Source organism: Symphodus melops (genome assembly GCF_947650265.1).
Source record: "Symphodus melops genome assembly, chromosome: 18".
Taxonomy (NCBI): Eukaryota; Metazoa; Chordata; class Actinopteri; order Labriformes; family Labridae; genus Symphodus; species Symphodus melops.
The window spans coordinates 12,830,839-12,852,853 of NC_136708.1; the positions used below are offsets into that span (position 1 = coordinate 12,830,839).

Sequence of the window (22,015 nt, forward strand, 5' to 3'; positions counted from 1 at the left end):
GTGCTTGTTTGCACTTTTCATTCCTCTTTGAGCCTTCAGCTCTCCAAACATCAAGTTTATACCATCTTAAAAAAGTAAAGAGAGAAAAAGAAATAAAACCGGTTTTCTATTTTGTGACATTCTGTCAAAAATGGGAAATGAGCTACTCCAGCAGAAATAAAATCATGAAATCACTTTTAAATTTGTCCTTTGTGTTGGACAGGAAGGTGATGACTTAATCACACGATGAAGACCTCTGGTCTGAATGTTGAGATTTTTGATGAAAGACAAGTCATTTTGTTTTTGTTGCGTTTCAGCATTGTGTGAGTATATCTTCTTCCTCAGTCTGTTTCTTCTCTGTGCTGCACCGTTGTAATGTGTATATAACTACCCTTTTTCTTTGTGTTGGACAGCCCATGTGTTTTAGTCCAATGGATCTTCTGGTAACAGTGTAGTTTATGTTTAAAGTCACTTTGAAAAAAATCTTTAGTGAAAGAAAGACGCGTCTTTAAGTAAAACTAGTTTTGGTCCTTGCTGATTGCCAAAGGAGGTGGAACACAATGTAGAGGGTGAGCAAACCAAAACTTAAATCAAGTTGTCATTTAATTTATTCTTAGAAACGTCTGATAACTTTCACACAACAGACAAAGCAGTACAACAATTGCACCTTTTATTACAATTTTGTGACAATTACAGGCTCAAGCCATCAGAGGCCCAGAGGAGGCCATGAACACCTGCGGCAGATGACACCCATGACAAACTGAAACACTTAATGGGGGCTGAATGTTTGGAATCTGCACCAGCACAGTCTTCCCCGTCACATCCGTCTGTCTCTCCAGCACAAACACATTCTGCAAAGGATGCATTCCTAGAACTCCTGACTGAGAGGTAGAACGATCTGTGACCTCCATCATCATAGGAGCAGGATCCATCACTGGAGGTTTGGACGATGAAGACTCGGCCACCTCCACCACCTCCGTCACTAGATCAATAAAACAAAACACTAATGACATTTTCTTCAACTTTGAATACATCAATATATGTTCAACAATATTTTAATGATCCTTTTAAAAAATACACCATTCTAAATATTCTCCACACAAAGCTAGTCTGATGAGAAAATCGTACCTTCGTTTGTAGCCACATATGGATATTTTCTCCTCTGTCTCCTCCTCTTTTTGCCCTAAAAAACAGCAATAACAACATTAAAACACTTGTCCATCTGTAATCATGCCTGTATAGTTGTTGTGTTGTGTGAGAGGAGCGTGGACTTACATAATTGTCAATTGTGGACCATTCAGGGTGCAGCTGAGAATGTAGCTGGCTCTCTAAAGTAGCCTGTTGGTAATATCTGGCCTGCTCATCCTTGGACGTGGACATCCACTGTGGAAAGAATATGTTAGTGAGCACACAAAAACAAATTCAAACAGAATTACATTGATGATTATATTTCTAAAGAACAAACCACAGTACATCTGTTTGCCAAAAGTCTCACATCTGAAAAAAGGTTAAAAAAATAAAAGAAAGACACAAATGACTGTGAGGATGTTAGTTGTGCAAACACACTTACCGTCTGTCCAAGGAACACGTTCACTGCTGCACTTCCTTTTTGCAGTATTTCAGCGGGGACGTTTGGCCTCTGCTCTTTCATGTACAACATGAAGGCGTTCGGAGGCTTCTTCACATAGGGCTTGTTTTCATCCTCAGAGCTTTCTCGCTGTCTTTTTCTGTCGTCCAATAAAAACAAGTGAGAGTTCACAACATGAGCAACATTTGACAAATACTCATGGACAACAGACACTTAAAAAGTAAGGAACACCTGATAGACATTTTTTTATTTTTTTAAAAAGGGTACTTTCACCCAAACATACCTTGAGTAGAAGAAGCTTAAAGGATGAGCAGCATAAACAGGTGGAGTTGGCTGTAAGGTTGATGCTCGAAACTCACTCAACCGATCTGGACAACTAAACGGAGACAAAGTGGACAGATGCAAAATATTAAATCACAGGAAAAGTGTATAAACTGAAACTCAGTAGGCTTCTTACACACAGCTGTGTTACTTACATCACTCCGTAATGATTGATCTTTGGCTCAAGGCTGTCTAAAGGTGTCAACGGTTCCATATTACACTGCAAACACAAATATAAAGGTGAGGTGAGCTTTACTGGTAACAATTGTCAATCAGTCTTCATTTCCAGTGATGATGAAAGAAGTTGAAAATGTGACATGCTAACTGAGGGTCTTACGTGTTGTGGAGCGGCAACAGGATAACTGATGGGGGCTGGCTCTGCAGCGGGAGGATCATTATGAACAGGCAGCTCAAAGTGCAGGTACTGTGGAGAGAGAGTGAATGTTTACTATCAAAAGAACACACATGGGGTTACCATGCTACCAAAAAAAACAAAAAGAAACAGATCAGTGCGAAGATTTAAATAAATGTTTATTTTCAAACTAAATGTTTTGGGGTTGTTGTTGTTTGTTTATGCGGCTATACTTCCAACTTGACTTTCTCACAGTCATTATTTCAGGAATTACTTTCAGGGTTCAATCAAGATTTTTTATTGTCCCTGAGACTTTCAAAGTACATCGAGGAGAAATAGATAGATCGATCGATAGATTGATCTATTGTACCAAACTTCTACTGACGTCTGTAAAAACAAAAATATTGGTCACTTTATAATGACCCTTCATTAACCACTTTGGAGTATCTTACCTTCTCCTGGCTGTGATCGCCTTCCTGACCATGCAGGGCTTCAGGCAGCATGATGTCTTCCTCATACAGAGTTTGAAATGACAAGATGGGACTTCCTGAGGGGCTCAGCAGATCAGACAGACTTAAACCCGTTTCAAAGAGGGGGCACTCTTCATTCTCTCTTTCGTCCTGTGGGTGAGCGTCAGGCTCAAACCCAGCAGGGCCATAATGAGGTGGAGTGTGTGTGGGAGGTGGAAGTGGAGGGTTGGCCGTGCCAGCCAACAGACCCATGATAGTTCCCTCCAGACAGGAACGTATATCTGACCAATTCATCCCACTGAAAGCAGCTCTGAAGTCATTCATTTTGAAAGCAGAGATGTTTTCGTCTGTGTTAGGTTCTGGTCTTTTGACTTCCCAGAAGACAGACACGGACCTGGCTCTGCCTGGTAGCTTCAGGACTCCTGTCACACACATTAAAAGAAAGCTGCTTCAGCGACACTATGATCGGAGATGTTTCAAATATACATTACAGGATTTTTTGTATATGTTAATGTTCTTATGTTTCTCTGAGACCAAATTGATGTCTTTACGTTACAATTTGTGAATTATTTGGTCTTTTAAACACACACACACACACACACACACACACACACACACACGTGAAAATGCCCTTTTTACAGAAAGTTAGTTTTCTGACTGAAAGTCCCAAATGCAAATATCCAGAGCAAACTCCACAGTACATGCACAAGAAAAGAAGCTCTAGATTTTGTATTTTAAGAAGCTTTAATTGAAATTGCTGCAGGTAGATATTTCTCTAAAGTATTTCACCTTTGAAACGTTTTAAGTTCATCCACTCTCAGATCGAGTATCTCTACCCCTACGTCCATCTGTCTCTCTAAGGTGACCTGTGTCTGTACTTACTTGGCACGTTTACTGACGGTTTAGTTTAGTTCTCACTCAATTTCAATTCTTCAACAGTTTGCTTTTGTTCTGGTTGGTATCTGGGTTTGTAGCTCTCAGTCTGACTGTGGCTTGCTGGCTCAAGTATTGAAGCGCAATGAATTTAAAATGAACTCTCAGTCACTAAGAAAACTCTGTAGAATATCACCACTGTGAGGTCACTATTATGCTGTCACAGGTCAAATGCAGTGTTCCATTCTCTTACATCCTCAGATTCCAAGATGGCTGCTCCCTGAACCAGCCAATGTTGTGGCACTCTGACAGATCAAATTAATAGTTGCATTACAAATAAACAACAATGAAACAATTAACTTGCTAGTAAGCATAAATTAATCCCCTCTTGTCTTACCTGTCCTTTTGTTCATACATTTCCAGCTCTGTCCCAGAGTGGAGAAACTTAGTGAGTGTCTACGAGCATTTTCTGATCAGGCCTGTTAAAATAATCAACACATCAGGTTTCAGTTTAAACTGAATTATTACAGTTCAACCTAAAAAATAAGGCCTGGTAGTAAAAACTCATTTTTTTTAATCGAGGGGGGTTTCCGTTCACAGAAGTTGATCCACTCACTGACAAAGGTGTGCTGAGTTGTGTGCTTTTTGGTAAACTTAAAAATATCCTAAAAACTAAACTGGGTTCACTGAATGATGAACAACAAACTAAACTAGGCAAGTTAGTGTTTTAGATTGTAGAAAATTACTCTACACATTTTTTTCACCCATTTATTTGCAGTGTTGCTGATGTGTACTTTTCTGTAGAAGTTTTGCTTACACTTTTTGAAGGAAAATGTGACTTTTAAGCAAACATGTTCTTTTTGAGCACCAGAAATGTTTTTTTCAATTTTAGGACACATAAACAACACTTTGTCTCCTGCATAAGTCGGCCTGGGCTGTGAATTTCATTTTCTCCTTTTTTCATTTTATTTGAGGTAAAAATAATAAAAATAAAAATATATCTGTGATATACAATCAATTCAAAAACATTCAACATATAAAAGTGCATTTAACTATTTAAAAATGTAATTACAAACGAAAACGCAGAGCATCATGGGAAATTGTAGGTACAGAGTAAGTGATGTAACTGCTATGTTGGCTGCTGTAATAAGGAGCAGCTCTACTGTAAAGCAGGGATGAGGGCTCAGAAAACACATGGCTCCTTCTGGTGGTTTTAATAGCTCCACCAGCGATGAGTCCATGTTGCATGCTGCCCCCTGCTGAGCACACGGGGGAACTACCAGCTGAAGTCTGTAGGAGATGCTGTTCGTAGTCCCAGCTGAAGCTCCTCTTTGTCCCGACACACTGTTCCACCCTGACCGGCATGCTGCACAGAGGAGAAGCTGTAGGTGTCCGAACAGAGGGGCTGTCTCTCTTCAGGAGGGATTCGATGGAGAAAGGGCTGCTGAACTTCACCTCACATCTGATCTGAACGGATCTGCAGGGGGAGAGGGGGGCCGAGCAGCGCTCTGATGCTCTGCTCGTGTTCTCCGTCTCCACTTTGTAGGCCAATTCAGGAAAAAACTGCAGGATCCCTTTGAAGTGACGACGCACCATCTTTGCTGTGATCTTACTGGATTCCAGCTTCCAGTAGTTTCTCTTACTGTCCAGTAAATCTGGGACCATTGGAATCTAAAAACAAACAGACAGCTCAGTTTACGCACAACTTCACAGATAATGTTTTGTTGCAATTAAAACCCAGGAGAAGACTTAAAATGGTTTATGGTTATTTCCACAACACATCTACTTTTCATGCCTGGAACCACTGCTGGGCAGGATAGGGGTCTGAAAGTACCTCAAGGGACATTTAAATATCAAAACTCCTCACCTTGACAAAACAGCTGTTGGAGGACAAACAGACTCTGATGTTGTTCTCAACAGATCTTCTGTCTTCACCAATGAGGGGCATCAGCTTGTCCATCAACTAAAAAAAAACAAAGATGAAATTGGATTTAGAATTTCCAATCTACAGAATTTATAAACAAATAAATAAAAATAAAGGAAAGACATACAAATTCAATGAAAAACTAACAACAATTTCATGGTCTTAAAACTTTCGGAAACTCTGTAAAGTTTATGTAAACTCTTTGAAAACCAATGATAACTCAGTGGTCTCTATGAACCCCATAAGAAATCTCAGCTATGTGTAAACAGCCAAGTCGAGCACAAGATTATGTCTCCAGAAACTCTATGCTTAGTTTGATATATTTGAAATGTGTAATGGCTCTGTCTCGACAAAAACATCATGACCTGAAATATATATAACTCCATAATGTATGTTACTGGTTTTAAGTCCAGATCTTCTCTTACCTGACTAAACGTGAGCATCTTTCCTGGAGCGTCCTGGAGGACCACAGCTATCTTTGCCAGGTAGGTGGTGCTCTTCCTGAACAGACGTTGCTGGGAGCTGCTGACTAGAGCAGAGGGAGGCAGCCTGGCTCCTAGATTCTCCATCCTGGTCTGCATCTTGATTATAGGAAGGTCAGAGAAGTTAGGTCTCAGACTGAGCAGAGTGATCTCAACTTTAGTGAGAGGGAGACTACACCTGATGAGGTTGGATAAGGATTTAAGTACTGTGGGGACAATGGGACATTGGAGGGTGTGCACAGCAAGTTAATGCGGACCTTTTGATGAGAATACGAGCCGTTACTCCTGGAGGTGGAGCCCGAGTCATTAGCATGTCTGTGAGGCCGTTCAAAAGATTCTTTACATCAATGGAGATTTTACTGAAATTACCCTCAAACAAAATAAATCCAAATATTAACACAAAAGTTCCCTAGAATCACATTATTAGACAGTCTCACTTTAAATATTTGAGAAGACAATTAATGTCATGTTAATGTAGCTAAATTCGCTCATTTCATCTCTCTTAAAGGAAAATCCAGATATTGCCATATTGCAGCTTGCACCCATTGTCTTGTATTTAAATGAGAATCAAAAATATATTGTACTTATTATTATTAAGTAACTTGACTAACATATGAGTTTCATATTTTTTGAATGAGAAGAACAATGTGAAGTGGTTGACAGTGTACATTTTGTGTTCAAATTTCATATTATGTATCCTCTCACACATAATAGTGGCAGATTTAACACCTTTTTTTTTTCTTTCTTTTTTTCTTTTTTTTAAACCCACGATTTATAGAGAAACGTAACAGTAAATGTGGAAATAAGCAGTAAATCCTGCACTGAACAAGTACCTTTTTTTATTTGGTCTTATCAGGAGCTGATCGCTTGGATCCTGTTATACATCAAAGTGGAAAAAGTTATGCGTGAGAGGTCAAACTTGAAACAGGTGCACATTATGGACAAAAAGTGTGTCAGTATTATTTCAGTGCTTCATGTTATACAAATAAATCCACATGCAGTTGTGTTCATTTTGTTTCTAGTTCCATTGGGATAACGCTCACAAACAGTTTGGAATCAAAAGAAACATTTTGACTTGAACTTCTGTTGAGTTGTTGGCTCATCAGAGACCACATAATGAATATTTAGTAGTTCCAGCTTAATGTCCCATCACAAACAGCTAAATCACTCCCACTGTCAACAGAAGCAAAGACAGAGGTGATAATCACTGGAATGGGATGCTAATAGGTCGTCAGAAGTGACACAATGGATGCAGACGCAGACACAAGAGTTAGTCCCACTTTAGCTGTATTTTTGTAAACATGCTCTGATTTAGATAGATAGATAGATAGATAGATAGATAGATAGATAGATAGATAGATAGATAGATAGGTAGATAGATAGATAGATAGATAGATAGATAGATAGATAGATAGATAGATAGATAGATAGATAGATAGATAGATAGATAATTTTTATTTATTTGTTTATAAATTCTGTAGATTGGAAATTCTAAATCCAATTTCATCTGTGTTTTTTTTTAGTTGATGGACAAGCTGATGCCCCTCATTGGTGAAGACAGAAGATCTGTTGAGAACAACATCAGAGTCTGTTTGTCCTCCAATAGATACTTTATTGATCCCGAGGGAAATTCAATGCATTCAGTAGCAGTATACAGACAGGCAGGACACAAGACATCAGTTACAATACACACCCGCTGTCCCCCTCCCCTCTGTATACAATAATCCTCCAAACAAGATTTAGCAGCCCCTATGATTTACACAATTTGACATGAGTGAAATTTCAGAATTGGCCTAAAGAACGTTTAACCCCATCCCCAGATGTGTGTTTAAGTTTTTTTTAAGAAACTGTCATTCCTGTTTTCTTTGTATGTGTTATGAGCTATAAATTCTAAAAGATCTTTGTATATTGTTTCAAAGCTTGGGGCTTGTCACTCATTTATATATTGCCCACAACTACAATTCCCTCCCCGGTGAGTTACATATGTTTTATGTCTTCATGTGATGTTAAAAACAGAAGTCAGAAAACTGAATAAATAAGTTTCTTGTTTTAGTTTCATCTTTAACTTTACTGTCTTGTGTCAGGGTCAATATAGTTCAGGTGCGACACTCGCATACATATGATCAAATGAAACTTTATATTCATCTTTTTGTTTAAGACTGTTCTTCTGTTTTGATTTTAAGTCAAGTCAAGTTTATTTATGTGGCTTCAAAGCAATTCAAAATGCTGCACATAAGACATCAAACACATCAGTAAAAATAGAAAAAGAAACATTCACTCAGAACATTTTAAAAACCACTAAACAAACCATGAACAATCACAGAAAAGAATAAACAATTAAAAATTCAAATAAAAAAATCCATAAGAAATGTAATTTTACATGATAAGATCTCATTCAATCTTGTATCCTGCTTTTCAGCTTTTTTTAATGATCTTTTGTAATTTGCCATATTATTATCAATAACAGATTCTTTCAAGAAAAAAATAGTCAATCAAGCTTGTTCCTTTCGCTTTTCACTCAAGCAATTTTATTTGAACTCATTGGATCTGTTTGCTGCTGACTCTTGAATATTAGTATACTGTGATTAGGAAAATGTATTTGCCAAAGGAGCACTTCCAAAACTTTTCCTCTACCCCTGTTTCCTTTTGTGCTCTTGGCCCACACATCCTCGTTTCTGAACACAAGATGGTACATCTTAAGGGCCTACTAAAGAAATATCAAGATAGCATACAGCCATCCTCATGTGATGGGTCAGTCAATTTCTGTTTTCAATTCACTAATATGTGATGGATTTTGAGACATATTTGCCAGAGTAAAATGCCTGTTTAGCTCAGTGTCTAACCAAACCAGGTTCAACTCAGCTTTACTTCTTTCCTGATTATTCAGCCCTACCTTCTAGATCTGTCACTAGAACAGCTTCAATCGAATCCAAGTGATTTCAGCTGCTTAGCAGATTCACAGCCGCCCACCGGACCCCACTTCTAAACCTGTTTCTTCTCAAAGCATTGAGTGTAGCTAACATGCTCATATATCTGAATGAGGATTACTAATGTAAATGAGCTCTGTCATTATGTGTTACAAAGGGCTTCAAGTATGATATGCAAACACTTTTGTTTTGATTGGATTGCTCATTGGAACGTCAGAGTCAATCATCTCTGTGATGTGTATTAACACCATGAAAGAGGCTGAAAAACAATGTGCCACGTTTCTCTTAAGCACATTCTATATTTTTAAATCCTCCAATTAAATCTTTGATAACTACTTTGAAGCCCTAAATCATTTTTCAAAAATATCAAAAAATATCAGAGGAGATGAAGCCAATGCATAACACACACCTGAAGCTGGTTGTGAATCAGCTGATGTTTTTCCTGCTGCTCCTCTCTGACAACGACTCCTGTGTGAGGGGAATGAACCTTAAAGTCTAAGTATTGAAATAGCCTGAGAAACCGATAGCCTCACATTTGTGTGACCTCTATCTGTTTCTTCTTCAAGGCAGACCTTTATGATTGCGTGTGGCTTGGATAGTTCTTTGCTTTGGAAAACAGCTTCTTCAAAACAGGTACATTGTTTTTAAACTAAATTATATCACCAAACAAACAAAATCAAATCAAATCAAATTAAATAAATAGTGTGCACAATTTTAGCTAAAATGTCATATTATGCTTAATTGCTCTCTTTTTCAGCTTTCGATTTATAGACTGACTTTATCTGTTTTACTGCTGTTCGGCTAATCATCAAATGATGCTTCAAATTGCAAACTTTCATCTATTTATTATAACTTGTCTAAATTGGGTTAAATGTGATTGTTAATATGTTGCTTGTATCTTTAAAACATATCTTTCATTAAACATGACAAAGGATAAACCTAATTTTCATTCCAAGGACAGTCTAGTTTTCCTCGGGATGAGGTATTTCCTCCTGATAGTTTTGTTGTTGTGTAAACATGTTAAGACCTTAAGATATGTAGTTTTTTTTTCTGCCTTGCTTAGATGTTAAATGACATAGAAGATAGCGATCTGTATTCACCTGTCTGTTACATTGGCTCTCCTTATTTTAGCTTTGATTTAAAGTTAATACTTAAGTTTTTTCTGTAGAGGAGAATAAAAGGGGTGATTAGACCCTAAGAACATTTGTATACACATGCTAATGCCCCTTTGAAACTCTCTGATACTGTGATCTTGGGCTCCACCTCCAGGAGTAACGGCTCGTATTCTCATCAAAAGGTCTGCATTAACTTGCCGTGCACACCCTCCAATGTCCCATTGTCCCCACAGTACTTAAATCCTTATCCAACCTCATCAGGTGTAGTCTCCCTCTCACTAAAGTTGAGATCACTCTGCTCAGTGTGAGACCTAACTTCTCTGACCTTCCTATAATCAAGATGCAGACCAGGATGGAGAATCTAGGAGCCAGGCTGCCTCCCTCTGCTCTAGTCAGCAGCTCCCAGCAACGTCTGTTCAGGAAGAGCACCACCTACCTGGCAAAGATAGCTGTGGTCCTCCAGGACGCTCCAGGAAAGATGCTCACGTTTAGTCAGGTAAGAGAAGATCTGGACTTAAAACCAGTAACATACATTATGGAGTTATATATATTTCTTAGATCCTCTTTAGTTATTTAGAGTTTTACATTCCCCTCTATAGTCTTGAGAGCTAGCAGATTTTTACAGATCTTCCAGTTTTTTGTAGAGTTTCAGGTCATGATGTTTTTGTCGAGACAGAGCCATTACACATTTCAAATATATCAAACTAAGCATAGAGTTTCTGGAGACATAATCTTGTGCTCGACTTGGCTGTTTACACATAGCTGAGATTTCTTATGGGGTTCATAGAGACCACTGAGTTATCATTGGTTTTCAAAGAGTTTACATAAACTTTACAGAGTTTCTGAAAGTTTTAAGACCATGAAATTGTTGTTAGTTTTTCATTGAATTTGTATGTCTTTCCTTTATTTTTATTTATTTGTTTATAAATTCTGTAGATTGGAAATTCTAAATCCAATTTCATCTTTGTTTTTTTTTAGTTGATGGACAAGCTGATGCCCCTCATTGGTGAAGACAGAAGATCTGTTGAGAACAACATCAGAGTCTGTTTGTCCTCCAACAGCTGTTTTGTCAAGGTGAGGAGTTTTGATATTTAAATGTCCCTTGAGGTACTTTCAGACCCCTATCCTGCCCAGCAGTGGTTCCAGGCATGAAAAGTAGATGTGTTGTGGAAATAACCATAAACCATTTTAAGTCTTCTCCTGAGATTTAATTGCAACAAAACATTATCTGTGAATTTGTGGGTAAACTGAGCTATCTGTTTGTTTTTAGATTCCAATGGTCCCAGATTTACTGGACAGTAAGAGAAACTACTGGAAGCTGGAAGCCAGTAAGATCACAGCAAAGATGGTGCGTCGTCACTTCAAAGGGATCCTGCAGTTTTTTCCTGAATTGGCCTACAAAGTGGAGACGGAGAACACGAGCAGAGCATCAGAGCGCTGCTCGGCCCCCCTCTCCCCCTGCAGATCCGTTCAGATCAGATGTGAGGTGAAGTTCAGCAGCCCTTTCTCCATCGAATCCCTCCTGAAGAGAGACAGCCCCTCTGTTCGGACACCTACAGCTTCTCCTCTGTGCAGCATGCCGGTCAGGGTGGAACAGTGTGTCGGGACAAAGAGGAGCTTCAGCTGGGACTACGAACAGCATCTCCTACAGACTTCAGCTGGAAGTTCCCCCGTGTGCTCAGCAGGGGGCAGCATGCAACATGGACTCATCGCTGGTGGAGCTATTAAAACCACCAGAAGGAGCCATGTGTTTTCTGAGCCCTCATCCCTGCTTTACAGTAGAGCTGCTCCTTATTACAGCAGCCAACATAGCAGTTACATCACTTACTCTGTACCTACAATTTCCCATGATGCTCTGCGTTTTCGTTTGTAATTACATTTTTAAATAGTTAAATGCACTTTTATATGTTGAATGTTTTTGAATTGATTGTTTCTTAAAGAAAAGACGCATTTTGAAAGCCTGCCAGAGGTGTCATATGGCTGAAGTAGCCGATACAATTTATTTATGACTTTTGTGTTCTTCATGTCTACTTTGACTTTTGGTTAAGTGAGTGGAAATACAACTTTTTTTTTTTTTCAGCACGCATTTTTTTAGTACACTTTTTAAAGTGTCTTAGCCCGTGACTGACCAATAGAGGGCAACATGGCATTTGAGCTGAATTTCAGAATATTTTTTACACTGGTTTATGTCAAACCCATTAAAGTTTGTTCCTTATCATCCTGCTTCTTCTCTCTTGTTTGGATGCTTTAGTATGAATTGTCTTCGCTGACTATACAGGACAAATGTTTTTAGTTATACCAAGAGCTGTATAGAGAATATATGGCGTTGGTTATATCTATAAATCTCATCGGAAAATCTAGGTCATGCTAACTTTATGATTTTCAATGGAAATGTACAACAACTGAAGGTAATTACTGGGGTGTCTCGTGGGTTTTAATAATCATATAAGCTGATAGTAGTACTTCAATTAAACTTTGAACATTGCACCGAGCTGAGGCTAGAGTCATCATATTTAGACTGAGTTCAGTGACCACAGTGGCAAGGTTAGGTAAAGCAAATATGTAGGAGAAGAAGTTTGTTTGCAGCAGAACTGATTGAACGATAACCTACTTCTCCTCTCTGTCTACTTGTGCAATACATTGAAAGTTACTTGTATACCTATAACAGGAGTTAGACAATATAAGAGTAAGATTAATACACTAACTCAGTAGCTGGGCCCAACAATACTGCACAGTGTACATTTCATGCAAACACTGACTCTATGCACTCGGCATGAAAATGCCCATATTTCTTGTACAATTGCTTCTTAAACCACGTGGACCAGAGAATTTGCTGATAATCTCCAAAAGTTCACAGAGCAAGTCATTTGTTTGTTTTCTACTAACTAAGCAGAGCACATTTGAACTTTACTGAACAGTCTTAACTTTAAATTAATCGTATTTAATTGAGGCATCAGAAGCTAACTTAATTGTTGTACTTTTCTTGCCCTACTTAACAGTCTACATCAAGGTCAGGAATTGATTGCAGATAACATCAGAGCATGTGAGTCTTTGCAGTCCAAGACAAACTTCGGGGCATTTGTCATGAGGAGAATTTGCCCGGCCAAAGGGCGAGAACAAGGGGAGTCGGGTGAGCTCAGCATCTGTTAGCATGTGCCCACGACATACTTCCAGCCAGTGGGATTACTGGTTGACGACCTAGATTGCGATGCAGTTCTCCTGCCATCCATCTTTTTTCCCCTCCCTCCTTTCCCTGTGCTGACTGGCCAACAGAGATTACAGTCAGAGAGCCTGGCAGTCAGACAGGGCAGCTGAGCATGTGACCAACTGAGTGACACGATGAGGGACAAAAAAAGATTTTTTTATTTTTTTTGTCTTTAATGCTCCTATATTCCCTATTCATCTCTTGTCCTTTTGCACAATTAAAACCTTGAGATTTATCCCTATAACAGCTTATTTTGGGATCATTTATGAAGTTATATCATGGGAGGAAAGACACCTCGTAGCTTTGGACAGAAGCCACATTGTATTCACTTCTAACAGGCCCAAGATGTTGCTGTGACAGACATAATTTCAAAGGAATGATAATGAGAAAATATACCAAGGAACTGAGTTGACAAGATTTCCTTGAATTGCACAATAACAGTGCACTGTCTGTCTATCCATCTGTGTACTGTAAAGGATTAGTGTCAGTTGTTTGTATTTACAGACTGAATAAACTGGTTCACGCTTTAATACCCCAGAATGCATATTATGCAGATGATCCATACTACTTTCTGTACTAGTATTGGTCAGGATTTCTTGAATCCCATTCTATCAAAGAATGGCTGTATGAGTGTGTGCTTGTTTACTACACTGTATTTATGAATGGGTCCTCTCACAAATCCTTAACCAAATAAATAAATAAATAATAATAAACCTTTGATAGTGGAATTTTTGAAGTAATAAAACATATCTCCTTATCACATTACTTTATTAAATTGGGTTTTGTCCGATTATTTTTAACTGTTTAAACTGTTTGTTTCATTAACACCCAATGGTGGATAAAGTCATTTATATACAAAAAACTGATCCTTTTAATTTGTTGTAGGTTTTTTTTATGTAATTTTAAAATGTTTGCTCTACAGATAAATTCTACTTTGAATAACCCATTAACAGACGTAATGTAAAGAATGGTTGATTTGACAGCTAACATATCTTTTATTCGTTTTTTTTTTTTTTTGCATTCAACAATGCGTCCTACATTTTACATTCATAGGTTTGCACAGTTTTGTCAATCAACTGAATCTGCAAAGTAAATATATTATTTTAAATTATATTTAAAAGGGAAAAGCATATGTTGGCTTCTGAACTTCAGACAAATGTGAAGTACAGGAAACGTTAAATAATTTAATTAATAGCCCCACATTGAAAACATTTACAAGTTATCAGATATCCAGTTTAAAATAACATCCTACATCATTTCAGGTATGGTTTGTTGATTTTTCTAAGAGGTAGACTACTGTGTAAACACATCCTAACATAAACACAACAGCTTTCTGCACTCAGGATTTCCTGAGCAATGAGTGCGGTGCATTTCAGGTGTGGCTCGTTAAAGGATTAACAAGCAGCACGTGACGTCCGTTCACAACAAACAACAACCGTGGCTGTCACGTCCGTCACGTCCGTCACGTCTCGCCTGTCTTCCTCTTCTCGGTCCCGCCCACGCAGCTTCCCTCATCCTCTAACTTGTATTTTACAACTTGTTTATTCAGCGGACAGTGCTGTGCTGCGTTCATGTGTCTCAGACCATGAAGACCAGCGTCACGTGGGCTGTTAGTTACACTTTTTGCTAGGTTGCAGCATTTAAAGACATTGAAACTTAGCCAAACTGAAAAAAGGACGTGTTATCAACATGAATATTTTTAGATTGTAATAAAAAATACAAAAACAGCAATAACACAATTATGATTATAATTGTTCTAAAAAATACTTTTTTTCATATAACATGTAAAAATACAAATCCCTGTCAAAAGGGAATTCTGAGTTGAATCATGTTGATGGCCTCTTTAAATTATGCTAATCACACAACACTGTACCTCTTACTTTACAGTCCTTTTATTGCAGTATCGTGACCTTTAATTTACGACAGTGATAATATGTTATTGTATTACCTGCTTTCAAAGATTAAGCTGTTTGTTTTCCCCTCAATATAAGGTTAATAAGGAATAATTAACAGCCAGGCTTTCTGGGTCACCGACTATTCATTCATTAATTATTAAGGAGCAGTAATATAGACAGCACTATATCATACTTCTCCAATTTTGTGGCCAACTTTCCAAAAACAATCAGTCAATCATTGAAATAGTGGTGCAGTGTTCAGTCCTTCAGACTGCTGTACAGTTTATCCCGCTCTGAGTTAATCAGCTTTAAGTTTTCCTTGGCTGTGAATGAATCTTTAACTTTGAGGACAGAAGGCCAGTCAAAACATCCTTCACACGCAGCCATGCAGCAGACTCTTTCCAAAGCCTCACGTACCCTCAGCCCCCAGATAGTAGGCTACCTTTAGAAGCAAAAGTTCTTGTTTCTCTTGTTTGTTCAATGTTTGGGATACTTTAGTTTAATGTAGAGTGTGAAATAAGAACAGTTATCAGCAACACACCGTTATACACTCTTCCTTGTGAATAACATATTTGTTTACAGCCAATAGACAGTTTAAATAATTTACATGATGACTTTAGTATGCTCCATTGGTTTCGTGGACTGTTTAGTCGCCTTGAGCTTGGCATTTTGGTGGTCCACTTAGGGAGGTTTCCTACTGTCATTACAAAATTTGCCCATTATGGGTCACCGCTTTAGTTTAAATTGTGTGAGTCCTCTGGGGCCCCCTACTGGTCTGGGGCCCCAAGCACTTGCCTGCCTTGCCTGTTGACAAGCAGCACTTCTGCCCCCAGAAAGAATAGTTGATGAGAGTAATTCTCGTCATCATAATTCTCATTTTCAATTTAACCAAGCTGTGTTCTTACAGTGTCAGCTTCCTGTTCCACTGACTTCATAACCTCTGCAGTTAAGTTTAGATCAAACAGTCCACGAAATAATAAAGTAACAAACTAAAAAAACCCGAAGTGTCCCACCCAAAGCTAGCGTCCTGTCATCCTGACCTCACATAGTTTCTTCAGGAACCAAAACAGAGGCTTATTATGTACAATTTCCACTTTTGTTACTGGTCCAACTTTATCTGCGTAGGCGGGCTGTAGGAATGTGTTTGCTCCTGCCAGGACTAAATGCAGGAAAAAAAGAAATTAGATCGGATTTCCACAAGCATAAAAAAATATACACGTGGAAGAAAAGTCTGTCTAATGTCACATCAAAATTGAGACAATGGCATGACTTTTTTTATTTACAAATGTTGTCAAACTAAATCTCATCTCATCGTATTTATCCAAGCGATGCACAAATGCTAATCCTGTAAACTGCTACACGAGAGTGGTACAGAGTTTGACACAATAAAGTAAAATCCTACAAAGAGTGCTACTACGGCATTGTTTATATGTGTAAACAACTCCCATGGTGCTTTGCATGTTGACTGAGGCTTATGTTGGTGTTGGTGATAAAGCCTTAGCTCTTGGAGGGTGGATGAACTCAGTGAACAGGGGCCGGGAGGATTATGTGAGCTCAAGTCAACTCATTGTTTGTTTATCATCTCTGATTTTGTGTTGTGTGTTGATTCCAGTAATTCATAGAAACATCATCCACCTTGTGTAAAGTTAAAAAAACCGGCTGGCAACTTTTCCATTTTATTCAGATTATTTACTGAACTTGGTTTTGGTATCAAACAGCAACTGTTATTTTTGCTTGTTTGAATACAAGAAAGAGCAATTTAATGTCTTTCAACACTTTGCTTTTGCTAGCCTTGGAAAGTTGGGAAGTTATGCTTTGTGAGATGAGGTGTTATTGAAATACACAGACTTGTTTGTCTCAATCTCTTGGGAACATGTCAGCTGACGGTCAGTGTGGTCATGTGACTCTAAACGGCTTTTCTTAAATCCTTTGAAGAAGAAAGATCACTTTTCTTTTTCATGGGTTGTTCATATCCCGCAGTGACACAATTATCTCTCGACAGCAGGAGAAATTCAGTTAACAATAAAAAACTAAAACCACAACTGAGGTGTGTTTATAGGTGTCTGGTTAGTGTAACCTTTGCTCCAAGAGTTCCCAGACCAAACAAACAACATAATTAAAGCTTCTCTGTTTAATGATGACTGCTCAACATCAGTAACATTAACCCAGCCTGGTTAGTCACTCAGTAACAAACCTTATCAACATCAACAGAAAAGAGAACAGTGTTATCAAAGCAGTTATTGCACCTTATTGAGGCAATCTATATTGAATATACTGTGGGTCCTGATAGGGAGAGTGCTAGGATACTTACTATACAACCAGTTTTAAAACAAAAAGTTTGCTTATCTGACAACCTATAATTACACACAGTAATATAATATTGCCTGAATTCATTCAACATGCTAAACAATGAACCTTGAAAGGGTCATGGTGTGATCCACTCATGACCTCAGAATGAGTGGCATGTGCCGGTCTGGTCCATTAATACAGGCTCTGATACAGCATATGCCACTCCTGTGCAGGGGAATATGCCACATATGAGCGGCACATACATTTGAAGGATTGCAAAGAGAAAGGGATTGGTTTTCTGCATGACAACAAAAAAAGAACTTGGACTGCATCTGGCACTATAGTCTCATCTTTATATATTTTAGATCTGAGACATGAGACACCTGTAAAATAATTCCAATAACTTGACCTGTGATTCTAAACCTTTATAATGAGACACAATTTGAGAATTCGCAATATTCCAATTTTTCTTTTAGCTAAGATATTTGAATGAGAAAACTGGAAAACAGGATATCACTCAGGGTCTTACACAGGGCAAACAGTGAGAGAAGGAAAAATAGACAGAATCTTGGTCTTGACTGTTTATTTTTGTCTCAGACACGTGAGATATGAAGAATATTGCTTCCTAAATATTACATTCAGCTAGCAAGCAAGACACTAGGGAATGGAAGGCTTACCTTTATTTATCTTTTCATTAATTACATATATTGTGTTGAAAGATTCAGATAAAAAATAAGCGAACAGTTTAAACCCTGTTTTTAGTAGTCTGTGTATACCAACCAGCTGCTTCAGTATAGCTTCATCTTTAACAGACAGAGTGGTATTAAATAACCAACACAACTGTGCCAACATCTTGTAATAATTTCAATGATACCAAACAGGTGACAGTTGGCAAGTAACTTTTCAACTTTGGGTATTTTTTACAACACTGTTTAAAGAGTTACAGCTGAGGTCAGTATTGAGGTTGTTGTGCTTCTCATTCAAAATGTAATGCAGGCAGACCTTTCTGCATAGGCAACACATTTAAGTAACTTGGCATCATTTTTACTACGTGACCTCAGACACATTTCATCTCATGTGTATGAATCACATTTATTTGTTAAAACCTGTTGCATCACTGTGGTTGTTACAAGTGGATGAATGCACCTCAGAGGAATGTCACACACAAACTTTGGGATGGGCATGTGTGAGTGAATATAGGTGAACAATGCCGCCAATAATCATATTAAATATAATTAAAATACATTTGTTGATCATGATTGAAGAGCAGTCAGGCAGTAGGAAATATAGGTCAACTTCAGTGCTAAATATTCTGTGTTTTATTAACTTTTGTTTGAGCAGCCGAGCAGCCTGGTCATGAACTTAGAGATTAAACAAATTTCAACTGGATGACCCCTGTCAGGTATACAGCAGAGGCATGATAAAGAGTGCAGCAGATAGTTTCACATTGTGCTATAGGTAGATGTACATGTAGTAAATGGTACATTGGGTGCATTACATTGATGGAAGAGGCAGACAGAGAACGGTACAAAAAATTCCAGTCGTGAAATCTTTAACAGTATTTTTCTTCTTGATCTTGTTTTTTGAGGCCGACTTTACACATACTCGCACTGTTCTGTATAATGATTTAATTCCCTTTTCTTAATCTCAAGCTTGCAAAATAACTACAAAAAAACAATTTCAAGAATTAAAGTGTAGTCATGATCTCCACTGTGCATTTTTTTAATCTCTTCTCCTACATGTATGACTGAAGTATATTTTGTGAAGAGCAGAACATGCTTTTTTTAATCGCATGTACACATGTCAAATGCTGAAATAATGCCATGGTTTTGTCAGATTTTTGATTTTTTGCTATGAAAGACTATTATGTGTAATAGAAAGACCTTTTTAGATGTGCATTAATTGCATCTATAATACACTGCTTGTTTGTGAGTCAGACAGAGTTAAAGTCACACATTGAGAGTATAAATGGTACATTTTCTGTGGATTATTGTTCATGCAGTCAATTGAGGCAATTGATCCCTCAGTGCAAGCTGTAACACTACTGAGAAAGCTGAAGCCTAATCCAGTTACGGTATCACAGCATGGTTTAACAACCTGTCTCTGTACACTTAAAAACCAAACTGATCTAATTGATTCAGACTGCATGTAAAATGATGGGAGGTAAACATCATACAAGCCTGAATACTAATTTTAAACAGGCTACTTTAAGAGAAGCCAATAAGAGTGTGAATGAACCCATCCCATGCTCTGCATACAAAATATGAGCTTCTGCCTTCTGGTAAGAGGTTTAGAGTTCGAGGCAGGATAGTTGCTGGACAATGATTTCTCTTTGTGTGGTTGCACTGGTTTTTAAGGATCCGATGTTATATCTATCGTTTTAGACATGTTCTGACAGTATTTATAAATATCCAGTGTTTAATGTTAGATTTGACTTATGTTGAATGCTTTCTTTTTATCGCTGTGGCATGGGTTTGGAGTCCAAGATAAATCTCTAACATTGTGTGTGTGTAGAAAGTTAATTTTGATCTTGATCTTGAATGCAGCACAAACTTGTACCTGGAAATAGTCTTAAGCAGCCCTGGCTTTCACTTTACTTTATTGAATTTCTTCTGACTTATTCTGTTATTTTTTTTGTTTGCTTTTGCAGTTTTATAAAGATTGAACACATAATGCATGTCTATATGTTAAAAAATAAAGACATTTGGCAAGCAAGCCAAACAAGAGTTTTGGGATCTGAGAAACTGGACCAGACAAACCGGACACACAGGACAGGCGGGACAAGACCACACAGACAGGACAGGTGGGACAAACAGACTTGTGGTCTGTAAGTAAGTTGAGCCAGTGCAAGATGGATAGCACTTGTCAGTGCTTCGGCCCTAAAAACGTACTTCTTTGGCAGAGGTAGAAATAATACCTTTATCTGTATAGTTGCTTAAATTTGGAGGTAATTGATTTCCGAAGGGACTTAATCATTAAGAAGCAACACTTTCAAAGGGATTGAAGTGTGTAAGGACCTGATGAACTTCTCCTCTAAATGCTTTTTAAAGTCTGACAGAAACCCAGTAATCACCCAGGTGAAAGTCCACCGATTTTTATCAAGCATTGAGATATGACTCACATGTACTGTACTAAATCTTCCACTGTTGGCAGCCTCGCAAATACAATCTTTGTTTCACACTGAAAATGCTGTGTATATATCTCTCACACATGACTGTACTTCATGTGGTGTCATTGATTACAGCCAGAGCTGTAAGAATATCTGTTGTTGACTTCTGTCCATCAGTGTTGTTCCCAATGTGACGGACCTTAAATTAGCATAGTGGTTATATTTTTCTCTTCCAATGCGCCTATTGTCTGATGTGTTCCTATTGAGGGCCTCACATTACAAGCCCACAGTGGGCCTATTGTGTCCTAACAAGGACCTTTCACACACTCATTGGCAATTCTAGCACTTATTGGCAGATTCACTGTGTAGCAGTCTTGCAGGTGTGGTAATTTTCCACGGACACTCCTGCACTGTACCGTTGTTTAGTGAGTGAAATACATGGATCTGGAAATACAACTAAAATGCTAAGAAGATACAGAAACCTTTATTTATTCTACCAGTCATCAGCTCTTAAATTGAATGTGCTGTGTGCAGTTAAAAAGTGTCAAACTACGAAGACACCATTCACATGAGGTAGTGTCCAGATTAGATATCTATTTGAAGTCACTTGTACAGAGGATTTTACCAGATAACATGTCTCACATGCTTTGCTTCAAGGCAACATCTGTACAGCAAACTGCCTATTCTGTGTTATTGATTATTGCGTCTCTATAGGACAAGCTAACTGGGATTAAACAATAGAAGTGGGCTATCAAGGAACAGCAGTGTGATCCAAAGAGAGGGAAGGGCTTCCCTTTGTACACACTTATCTCCTCTTGGACTCAAATCAAGGTTGAGGGCTCGGCTGCATTCCTAGCACATCAGCTGCAAACAGTCAAACGTCTTTAAAAAGTCAGCTGTTTGGACAGCATGGGACTTTCATGTAAGGTGAATTAGCAGTTTACAATAGACACGAGTTATAAAAGTTAAACAGCTTATCAAAGATTCCTATCCAGGACCCTCATTTCGTAATGTAGAGAAGGAGTTCTAGGCTATCCTATAATTATCACACAGTGTCACACTAGTAGAAGCCATACAAAGGGCTGTTACAAAACACTGACATTTGATACACATTTCTAGCTTACTGTTTAGTCAGCACCAAAGTCAAACAAAAAAGAAACCACACCTGAAAAACTAGCCTGAAATAATCTATAGAAAATAAAAGCAAAGGGTGATGTTAAAAGAGCATTGCAGTACTTTAAAAAGCCATGGAAGTCACAAAAAAATGTTCAAGAACATATAATAAGCAGTTTGGTAATACGAGGGCAATAGGGGTATTTATTTTCGAGCTTGCTTTAACCCACGAGGAACTGTCATCAGTTTCCTCATCATGCAACCTCTGGAAGAAAGACTCGGGCTGTATTATCACTCCGCCACAGCTGCTGTTGCCCAATAGAGAGCGGCGGGGAAAGTGGGCTGGGCCGCACCCCCCAGCCTTTATAAAATT

The 22,015-nt window shown here is 38.2% G+C and overlaps 3 protein-coding genes across 5 annotated transcripts; 1 reads left to right on the forward strand and 2 right to left on the reverse strand.

Annotated features, from left to right (window-relative positions):
- Positions 1 to 663: 663 nt before the first annotated feature.
- On the reverse strand, positions 664 to 3,735 carry LOC306839541 (uncharacterized protein). Of its 2 annotated transcripts, none has more exons than XM_079368296.1 (9): positions 3,629 to 3,735; positions 2,693 to 3,132; positions 2,226 to 2,312; positions 2,044 to 2,108; positions 1,851 to 1,943; positions 1,550 to 1,706; positions 1,255 to 1,362; positions 1,108 to 1,162; positions 664 to 961 (listed from the first exon to the last, which is right to left on the reverse strand). In XM_079368296.1, the coding sequence occupies exons 2-9, from the start codon at positions 3,032 to 3,034 to the stop codon at positions 678 to 680; spliced, it is 1,191 nt and encodes a 396-aa protein (XP_079224422.1). In that variant the 5' UTR covers positions 3,035 to 3,132; positions 3,629 to 3,735; the 3' UTR covers positions 664 to 677. The 2 variants fall into 2 exon arrangements, with proteins under 2 accessions (XP_079224422.1, XP_079224421.1); XM_079368295.1 differs by having other exon boundaries at positions 3,593 to 3,735.
- Positions 3,736 to 4,581: 846 nt separating this feature from the next.
- On the reverse strand, positions 4,582 to 9,402 carry LOC306839661 (forkhead activin signal transducer 3-like). The gene is made up of 4 exons (XM_079368467.1): positions 9,326 to 9,402; positions 5,933 to 6,088; positions 5,451 to 5,546; positions 4,582 to 5,254 (listed from the first exon to the last, which is right to left on the reverse strand). The coding sequence occupies exons 2-4, from the start codon at positions 6,086 to 6,088 to the stop codon at positions 4,652 to 4,654; spliced, it is 855 nt and encodes a 284-aa protein (XP_079224593.1). The 5' UTR covers positions 9,326 to 9,402; the 3' UTR covers positions 4,582 to 4,651.
- Positions 8,935 to 12,249, forward strand: LOC306839660 (forkhead activin signal transducer 3-like). Of its 2 annotated transcripts, none has more exons than XM_079368465.1 (5): positions 8,935 to 9,415; positions 9,483 to 9,549; positions 10,372 to 10,527; positions 11,010 to 11,105; positions 11,302 to 12,249. In XM_079368465.1, exons 2-5 carry the CDS (start codon positions 9,493 to 9,495, stop codon positions 11,902 to 11,904), a joined length of 912 nt encoding a protein of 303 aa, XP_079224591.1. In that variant the 5' UTR covers positions 8,935 to 9,415; positions 9,483 to 9,492; the 3' UTR covers positions 11,905 to 12,249. The 2 variants fall into 2 exon arrangements, with proteins under 2 accessions (XP_079224591.1, XP_079224592.1); XM_079368466.1 differs by having other exon boundaries at positions 8,935 to 9,388.
- The last annotated feature ends 9,766 nt before the right edge of the window (positions 12,250 to 22,015 follow it).

Bases quoted from the DNA above. Each gene is read 5' to 3' on its own strand.
- LOC306839660 (XM_079368465.1), top strand. From the start codon at position 9,493: ATGATTGCGTGTGGCTTGGATAGTTCTTTGCTTTGGAAAACAGCTTCT. The intron at 9,550-10,371 runs GTACATTGTTTT...CCTATAATCAAG, and splicing joins AAACAGCTTCTTCAAAACAG to ATGCAGACCAGGATGGAGAA. The intron at 10,528-11,009 runs GTAAGAGAAGAT...GTTTTTTTTTAG, and splicing joins AGATGCTCACGTTTAGTCAG to TTGATGGACAAGCTGATGCC.
- LOC306839541 (XM_079368296.1), bottom strand. From the start codon at position 3,034: ATGAATGACTTCAGAGCTGCTTTCAGTGGGATGAATTGGTCAGATATA. The intron at 2,109-2,225 runs GTAAGACCCTCA...TTGTGTTTGCAG, and splicing joins CTGTTGCCGCTCCACAACAC to TGTAATATGGAACCGTTGAC. The intron at 1,707-1,850 runs GTATGTTTGGGT...ATTGGACGACAG, and splicing joins TTAAGCTTCTTCTACTCAAG to AAAAAGACAGCGAGAAAGCT.
- LOC306839661 (XM_079368467.1), bottom strand. From the start codon at position 6,088: ATGCAGACCAGGATGGAGAATCTAGGAGCCAGGCTGCCTCCCTCTGCT. The intron at 5,547-5,932 runs GTAAGAGAAGAT...GTTTTTTTTTAG, and splicing joins AGATGCTCACGTTTAGTCAG to TTGATGGACAAGCTGATGCC. The intron at 5,255-5,450 runs GTGAGGAGTTTT...GTTTGTTTTTAG, and splicing joins CCAACAGCTGTTTTGTCAAG to ATTCCAATGGTCCCAGATTT.